Raw genomic sequence first — 9,703 nt, 5'->3', positions numbered from 1 at the left:
TCATATAAACCTATGTAAACAGGAAAAACGCGGAAGAGTTTGGTCGCATCTAACTACAGCCCCAAAAAATACCATTGGCCATGCTGAGCCTTGCTACATTGCTAGCAGGAGTAACAGCGCGTCTGACTGACTGGGAGGTCGCGCAAAGCTCGGAGAGGTACGGATCAGCTCGTCTCAATTCAGAGAAGAACATATTTCATTATGGAAGTATGGTGGACTGCTCCTTTAAATACTTTCAAAATGTGAACAGTTTGTGTAATGTACTGCACACAGGGAGGAAAAATGGTACATTTCGCTAAAAGGTAAAATAAAAATTAAATGAAATCTGTAAAAAAATATATATATATATATTTATCCACATTCACTGGATATGAGCAATCGTGTGCTCTGATTGGCTACTCTACTAATAAGATATCAGCTCATATACCATGAGTAGAGAAAAACAAAATGGTGGAACGTGTTGCTGAACCAGTCAAAGACGAAATAAAAACTCGACTTGAAAACAAAACCCCAAAAAATACGGAATGAAAGTTTTTGATGTTAAGAACATCTCTTTTTTTTTTCCCCCCAAGAATTATTATAGCAGCATTTTTCACAAATTGCTCCCGTCATTTCACCGGTTTGTTTACACCAAGCGGAAATGATTTTGTCGGACGTTTTGCCTTGCGTTTTTCTTTATCCAATTTGCAAAAAACAAAAATGCTCCGTTTCTCAAAATCCAGTAAATGTGGATAGAATAAAAGTTATTCCACTCAATCGGCTCGTCGGCTATCAGCTCACGTACGACCCGATTTGGTGGAATGACTTAAATATTCATCTCAACCTGCAGAACTAAACATCCCTTCGGTGAAAAATGTTTAATTCTTGCATTATTATTTGTCATAATGTGCAATACTAAGACCAAACTGTCCAAGTTAAATCTCTTTAGGCTCCGTGTAGCATCGAGCGACTTCACTTTATAGCTTTAAGATCATTCAGGCTTTGCGAAAGTCACATATCCGATAAAATACCAACTCCTGGTGTTCCGTTTCCATTCTTGTAATGTTTCCATCAATAACAGACTGATATTTATTTCTAAAATGCTTCCTAAATAGGAAAGAAAAAACCCAGCTCAAGCTTGAGTCGAACTTGGCCGTGCTTACTACGAAACACTTCATGTCAAGTGACAAAATAAAATACACGACAGAGGAATAAAAAGCTTTTATTTGTTTAACTTTGATTGACAGCTTCTCCAACAAGATGGAAAAAAAAAAATCAGCAGTGCCAAGTCATAAATCACTGCCATGGTGCTCAGTCACAAATGTACACCATAAGGGGGATGAAAGGAAAAAAAAAGGAGAAAGAGAAAAGAAATTGCATCGTGGCATGAAAGACTAAATGTCCAAACCACCTCTGGATGCACTTGGGCTTTAACGTCCTTTTGAGAATAACGCTAATAATAATAATAATAATAATAAAAATTTAAAAAAGACACATGACTGTGTGGATAAGACTTGGCAATACTGCATTTACAGCCATCTTGAAATGGTCGGTTTATTTAGCATTAAATTCTGATGATATAAGAGTCATTTCTTTGCATAGAAAATAGAAAAACACAGTTCTTCACTACATACATACATACATACTGTAAAAATAAAACTCCATCCAGATTCCTGGACAGCGTCGAAGCCACAAAAAGCGTCGTGAGATTAAGGCACAGCGTTTTAACTCGGAAAAACAAATCGTCGGAACGAATACGTGACTCGACGTCACCATACGCCGGAGTGCTTCAAACTTGAACCTTTACAAAGCTACGCCGTCTTTGAGCGTTTATATAACACCGTATTGAGTTCAAACACACATACACACGTTAATCAAACGAACGGCTTTAATTAAATAATATAAAATATTATACACCCATGCACTAGATCTAGTTAAAAACCTCAAACTCAAAAAACATGCAGGGGGGGGAGAGGATCTGAAACCGTGCTTAAAAGCTTTTGCTTTTAAAGCGGACGAAGGTTAGAGGAGCGTGAACGCTGCCACACCTACCCCTAGAAATACCTTCGACGGGTCACTGATGGAACAGACGGAGAAAAGGAAGCTGGGGAAGAGGTCAAGGCTGCACCATGGATACCATGTATATTCAATTCCCGTTTGTTTATTTATTTCCTTTCTTGTTTTAGCTTAGTCCACTTGTTGTAGTATTTCCACGTAATTCTGAGGGATGAGGCCTCGCTTGCCCTCCAGCTCTCCTTCCAACCAGCCGGGTTCCCGGGACGGAGTCACTGCGAGAAGCACAGAGCAAGTCACACACTCTGAACATGAACCAAGTGCATGATCACTGTGTAAAAGATGGGGGAAAAAAAAAAAGCAAGCAAACGACAAACAAAAAACCCACGACACCATTTTCCTCACTACAGAAGGAAACAGTCACTGAACATATCTAGGCCTCGCTGACTACATTAGCTTCACTGAGAGGGGTTTATAGAGGAGAGACAGACTCCGCGTGGAATGTTAGCATCAGAGAGAAGAGCAGAGAAAGGAGCGAGGCGTGATGCAGCCGAGCATGCCGTGAAGACAGACGAGCCCTGTTCAGGCGGGATTAGTTTGACATGAGGTGATGTTATTTTTCTCAGTCAGGATTTAGGGGTTTATGGTTATTTAGCACAAAAGTCTTTTCGCACAACTGCACAAGATCCAAGAACACCTCATCTTTATTATGAATACTTACTGGTCATGTTTAAAAATGTTTGATGGATTTTTTTTTTTACACAAAAGTTGCCGAGATCCTGATCGAAAACGAGCGATTGGACTGTATTTCCCTAGTCTGGTTAACACCAGACCATATCACAAGTGAAATATGGTCTGGAATCCGCCTACTGAATTTCTCGTAGGGGAGGTGTGGTTTACGATGGTCAACGGCCGTTTATTGGACGTTGCGAATGTCTATCATTTGGCGTATACGTAGCCCATGGCCAATCATGGCAGTTGTACCCGGTGACGTAGTTAGAGCGACGAAGAAAGACTGTAACGCCAAACGCTGTTCTTTTTTTAAAACAAACTTTCGCTCTAAACTATTCAGAACAGTGTCTAAAGCTTGATCGAAAGTTTGGTTCGTATCGCTCGCCGCCATGTTAAATGTGATCCGTAAACAGTCCCAAATAAACTACAAGCTTCCGTTTGTCGAGTAGTACGCGTCACCGTCTTTCCACCCCTCCCCACTCTCTGATTGGCTCCCTAACTCAGGCGAGCCTTTAGACCATAATTTCCATGCTGTCTTTTCAGATCGGAACGATTGTGCAAAGCAGCATGGGATTTCCCCACTCTGCTGTGTTTGATATCGCCCGTACAGTACGTTAGTCACCAATCCTCCCTCCACATTATTTCAAGGTGAACTGAAGGCAAAATTTTTTATAATCAAAATTCTATTTCTCATTTTATTAAATATCGGAACGCATTTCTGATCGCTATTTCGTCACTGCTGTAGCAAGTTATGAGTGTTTGAAATACGCTCTGTAATATATCAGTCCATATGTCAAAGCGACGGCTGTAAACGAGATTCGTTGAGACCTGTGCGAGACGTCGTAGATCGGAAGTAAAACGTACAGCGGAAATCAAAGTGACCGACATCTGCCGATGTTGTCAAAAGACGCACGCGGCCTCTTTCGAATGCTGACGTTATCAAACCAGAAGTTTTGATAGCGATCAGGAAAGTTTGAAAAAAGTCGGCAGTAATCGTCATTTAAACTCGTTTTTGTGCAATACTTCGTTTGGAAAACAGTTTTCAAAATGGCGGCGCTGACACCTGGCTGACACTTCTTCACGTTTCGAAGTCTCGCACGAGTCTCGTGAAGATCGCGCGGATAAGCGACGCCTGCCGTGGACCAAACGAGCTAAATTCAACACGGCTAAAAACCGAACAGGCCGATAAGTATAATATTTAATTGCCAATACGAGTCACGACATAAGGTTACTAAAACCGAAAACGTCATTGAATAACACGTTAATGAAATGAAGCAAGTTTAAAAATGATTTCAGTTCTCCTTTAACGCTGGGAATTAAACGTGTCCAAGGCTACGTTCGGGGAGAGCAGCAGCAGAAGTGCTTTTGCAAACTCAGAAAAGTTGAAGGAAGCTTGAGTTTCTGAGATAAAGCCTGTAAAAACAATAGCGCTGCTAGTCCAAGCCAGAGACCTCATTTCCTCTCTGAGTGATTATAACTCTGCCTCATCCTCTGTGGACTGATTCAGCAGGACGCTCGCTCTCTCTCTCTCTCTCTCTCTCTCACCCCCATCCCCTCCCCCCGTTTCCGTGGAGATATGAGATCAGATTTTGGGTCCTGCCGAATCCAATATCCCAGCGGTTTCGGGTGAATGACCGGGACGGCTGATAACACTCCCACTTACCAGCGTGGAAGATTGCTCCGACCTGGAAGGAGAGTTCGGAATCGTGCTCGGCTTCGCAGGGGTACACAGCCTTGGCTTTCATAAGAGTGACACTGAAAAATGGAGGCAATCAGTTAGAACCCTGCTCTGATCATCACAAGACCAAAAAAAGATGGGGATTAGAACAAGGCTTTTCAATCTGGCAACCGCTCAGAGAGGGTTCAGACAGAGAAAACGGCGTGGCCATATTTCTACAAAGTCAAACAAGTCACTTCAAGTAAACTGCAAGAGTTTTTGGCTTGCGTTTTTTTTTTTTTGTAAAACTGGAATGAAACCTTTAAAGAGCAAATTTCGATTCTTTTAGTTTGGGATGTGATCGACACCAAGACCAACACTCGCACAAACATCCCTGACCGTGGTGAAGATGAAAATGGTGACCATGATGATGATTGTCCACTACAGCTACACACTGCTTTATAAAGAAGTGCTTCAATTAAAAACCGATTTAAAAAAAAAAAAAAAAAATGCTCAGGAAGGTCACTTTGAACAGTTGATGGATTTTTGAACATTAAACTATTAATCGATGACACTAACTGATGTTCGTAGAGCTTTTGATATCCTTTTGATGCCGAAAATGACAAATGTATAATTGTTCCAGCCTCTGATTATAATGCGTCCAGAAAGAGTCACAGTGAAAATCTGAAACTCCTTCAGAGAGGAAAAAAAAATAAAATTAATAAAAGCAAAAAATACAGTGATGTCAATCATCAAATCAAAACACCGAATTTAACCTTGAAATGATTCTCAGTGCAGCATGTCGCTTTATCTCTTTAGAAACTTTCTGCACAAAACGTACACCAAACACCAGTCAAAAGCTTGGACACCCATTCTCTACTCATTCGTCGGTTTTTCTGTATTGTAACCATTTTCTACACTGTAGAACAATCAAAACTGTGACATATGGAACATATACGGAATTAGATCATAGATTTTAAAAAAAAAAGTGTTTATAAAAACTTTCATATTTTAGATTCTTTCGCGTATCCAGCGTTGACCACGATTACACTTTGTGCGCTTCTGGCATTTGCTGTGTCTGAAATCACTCCCTCATTCACTCCTCCCTATAGAGATCTTGCAGGGAAAGTACACAGACGCCATCTTGTCGGGCAACAACACCGCTGAATACTGCTGCACTCGCGTACAGAATGGATCAATTTCAACCGACGGACTACACGGCTCATTTTTCTAATGCACAGATAATTAGATATATGTCTAAAATAAACGGTCTACAGATTAGTGACCCTTATGGCTTTCTGGACGGAGTTTTCACGACCGTGTCAGTGGATCTTGAACTGCCGGAGATGGAATACCCAGACGTGCATAATTACCTCATCAACTTTCCTTCGCTGTTCAGTGGTGAAGCACTGCGTGCTTATAAATCTCTGGAGAGTTATCTTTACAGAAATTCAGGATTTGTCAGCCCCCCTAAGATGTGGCATCTTGTAAAGAAGAAAAAAAAACTATCGTCATTGGCCGGGTAAGTCACTTAACCGATGCTAGATATATCAGTAGTATCTAGCATAGCACTGACCAGCCGATTATGGTTGAATATTTTATATTATCAGTTAGATCAAGTATCAGTAATCTATCACTATTATTATATATTACTGTATAAAAAGCGCCACTTTCAGGAGTGAATCATACATGGCATATATATTTATTTATAAGTCCTTATAAGGATTGATCCTTATATTTATAAGGATTTACTACTAAGACAGTGGTAAATTCTTATAAGTTCTTTACTGTTTTTTTTCGTACCACACCGCTAAAGACCCAATCCACCCCCCCGCCCCAACCCTCTTTTCTCAGGCTCCCACTTCCCGGAATTTTTTTTATTAGAGCAAGTCATAAACTTATGCTGCAAATAACCACATGGATATACTGAAATAAATACGTGACGAACCTAAGATGAAATGGTCACTGCACAGGCGCCAGTGATCGTTCCTTCCAGTCGGTACCCATGCCTTGTTCTTGTTGTTTGGATCGGCCCGGCCGATAGCAGCAATCCACTTTGCGCGCCTGTCAGGGTCCCGTGGCAGCCTATGAAACTTTCTTCCTGTTTTCTGACCTCTCCTGTTGTGGCATTTATATGCCATGCAAGTATCCGGCATTGTGGCACGGTAATTTTTGAATATTTCAGCAAAAAAAAAATGAAAGTCAGCATCGGAAAGATGGCGCTTGACCGACAAGATGGCATTTGTCTACAATCTGGAACGGATGTGACGTCACATGCAAGTGCTCCATGCACTATCTAGGGAATTCTATATGGAGGACTATACAGCAGAGATGCCTACCCCAAATTTTGAATTTCAGTATTCTTGAAAACATTTTTCAGTATTTTAGAATGCCTTTCAGTAACATTAAATGTATGCGCGTTTCCATTATAAAGAGGTATATATATACCAATATGTTTAACATTTAAATTATTAAAAAGAACTGTTTTGTGTGAATTGAATAAACAAAACGCGAGCAGCCATCTCAACTGAATTTCCACTCGACAAATTTCTAGAGCATACAATAGATCACATTTTTATAAATACAACAGTGTTCCCTGTTTGCAGACATTACGGTTGACTACCAATCATTGGTATTGAATGTAACTCTTCAAAAGTATTATATTATATCGCCTGGCAAAATGTTCTACCTGTTAACGGATTCTAATAAAATTTTAAAAAAATTTCTTATTTCATGCCAAAAAGAGTCCGACATTGTTATCTTAATGTCCCAATACATAAATACTTCAGCATAATGCTTCAGAAGAGACACTGAATAAAATGACATTTATAATTGTATTTAAAACAATGGAATTATCAATTTTTTGCCACAATCCCAACAACGCTAATCATAAAATTCTGTTTTTGATCATACTACAGTACATGTACATTTGCACAGGGATGAGAATGAGAAATTGTATTTTCAGCTGAAAATTTAAATCGGGGGTCTGGGGGCCATTGGCCCCCAACGAGGTCCAGGGCGGAGCCTGGTCGGGGGTCCAGGGGGCCGAAGGCCCCCGGAAGCTAATGAGTTTTATACATTTTAGACCACTAGAAATGGTCTCAGATTGCTCAGTTGAATAATATTTTCAGTCCAAAGAAGCTTGAGTTTTGGACACTAATAAACAAAAATAGTCTCAATAATGCTCAGCTAAAAAGAATTTTTAACTTCATGCTAGAATGAAAGGAATGATGAATATAAATTAAACACAAAGACAGAATATTTGACATAATCCTGTAAATGTTTCAGTTACTTTATTAAAGAATGCAGTTACCTCTTTTGCAGTGAACTTGTCAACAGAAACACAATTTCCCTGTTGAACAGTTCTCTCAGCTCCCAAAGTCACAATCACATATAACTAGCAACACTACTCTAAGTTTCAACATATTTACGAAGTACTTGTTCTTTTTCTAGGAATGCTTCATTGCAGAGATGTTTTTTTCCTTTTAGCAGCTAATCTGAATAAGTGATTCGTTTTCACCATTTTGAAGCTCTTATTCGCTGTTACATCCTCAATCTCCAGCCTCGTGGAGCGCCATGTTGAATGAGTAAGAAAGCGAAATGCGAAGAACCAATCAGAACGAAGCTTACATGTGACATTTTGGCCTTTCCTATCTATGCTCGTTTACCATTGGTCAAATCGTGATATTTCTCTCTCAACGGCCAATCAAATACAGTGTACGTTCTGAACTGTTCCCAATGGTTGACCGGGTCAACACATATCTAACCCCCCCTAAATATTTTCTCCTCGGATTTAGACGATTCACAAAAATGACCCCTGGGTTGATAAAATCCGCGGATCCGCGGAAAATTCCCATCCCTGTTTGCACTTGCAACACTGAAAAGACTTTGAATTAAAGAAGTACAGCCAGTGTTTGATATTTCAGTGAATAAAAATCAGACATGTAAAAAGAAACTGAATAAGTTTAACTCGCATTTCATGGCACTAACTGGCAAGTTCAACTCCAAGCACAGGTCAACCATCACCGCTTCAGCACGGGTCACGTTCCGTGTCTTTTCATCCACAGATTTCGTAAAAAACTGCTGGATACCCCCAGATTTACTTTCCGCCTGACTCGCCATTTCAGCATACTCCATATGGTTTTTTTGTAGTTGACATGCCGCCTGCACTCATCATGACCACCATGAGTGATGTTAACGTCAGTTCTACACAGTTTGCAGTGCGCGTATCCATTGCCCTTTTGACTGGGTGTAATGCACGGCCATTCTACCGTATCGAAAATAGCGCGAACAAATGTGCGGAATCTGCGCATGTCACACACAGCATGTGCGGTTGTCGTAAAAATAAATAGCCTAGCCGTGAATCGCGCATGGATTGAAAAAGTCGCTTGGACATTTAAAAACAACTCACTGGAATTTAAGACTTTATAATAATTCCGTACAGAATAACACTGTTTGCCGTAACATCGTATTTACGTAACTTTTCCGTACAAAATACGGCCAATCCGTACTAGTAGGCATCTCTGCTATACAGTGCACTCATTGGTAAAATTAAAAAAACACCACACTTTCGGACACTACTCCGCCGCGCTGTTACTGACGCCATTCCTGTCGCACAATTAAAACGTGCCAGATCAGTCGGCTGGTGGGTTTTCGAAACGTCATTCTCCCGTTGCCGTACCGGGCGCTCCTCTCTGTCGGCTGCCATTTTTCTTTCAGCGTGATGGGATATATTGCTTGGTTCGTGACCATCGGTTGTACACTACTTTTCACGGTGCACTGTGGGATACTACGAGTCCGCTATATAGGGTGTAATAATTCTCACTATACACTCGGACAGCACTACAAAATGGCGAACTCACTATATAGTCCACTGTGCAGCGAGTAGGGAGCGATTTCAGACACCGCCATCATCTTCAAGGAGAACTGAAGGCAATTATCATCAAAATTCTATTTCTCTCATTTTATTAAATATCGGAATGCATTTCTGATCGCTATTTTGTCGCTGCTATAGCAAGTTATGAGTGTTTGAAATATGCTCTGTAATATATCAGTCTGTATGTCAAAGCGACGGCCGTAAACGAGATTCGTTGCGACCTGTGCGAGACATCGTAGGACGGAAGTAAAACATACAGCGGAAATCAAAGCGACCGACATCTGCCAACGTTGTCAAAAGACGCGCGCGCCCTCTTTCGAATGCTGATGTAATCAAGCCGGAAGTTTGTTTTGATAGCAATTAGCAAAGTTTGAAAAAAGTAGGCAGTAATTGTCATTTAAACTCGTTTTTGTGCAATACTTCGTTTGGAAAACAGTTTTCAAAAT

The 9,703-nt window shown here is 40.5% G+C and overlaps 1 protein-coding gene across 1 annotated transcript in view; it reads right to left on the bottom strand.

The window, feature by feature from the left end:
• Nucleotides 1–1,185: 1,185 nt before the first annotated feature.
• Nucleotides 1,186–9,703, bottom strand: part of arhgap10 (Rho GTPase activating protein 10) — a 270,463-nt gene continuing 261,945 nt past the window's right edge. The window contains exons 22-23 of the mRNA XM_060926548.1: nt 4,388–4,479; nt 1,186–2,267 (exon numbers count right to left, since the gene is read on the bottom strand). Of these exons, the coding sequence (XP_060782531.1) occupies nt 2,167–2,267; nt 4,388–4,479 (193 nt within the window). The 3' untranslated portion in view covers nt 1,186–2,166. The remainder of the gene's footprint in view (nt 2,268–4,387; nt 4,480–9,703) is intronic.

This window comes from Neoarius graeffei, chromosome 7, assembly GCF_027579695.1.
Source record: "Neoarius graeffei isolate fNeoGra1 chromosome 7, fNeoGra1.pri, whole genome shotgun sequence".
NCBI lineage: Eukaryota > Metazoa > Chordata > Actinopteri > Siluriformes > Ariidae > Neoarius > Neoarius graeffei.
This window is presented reverse-complemented; position numbering and strand designations above follow the sequence as displayed.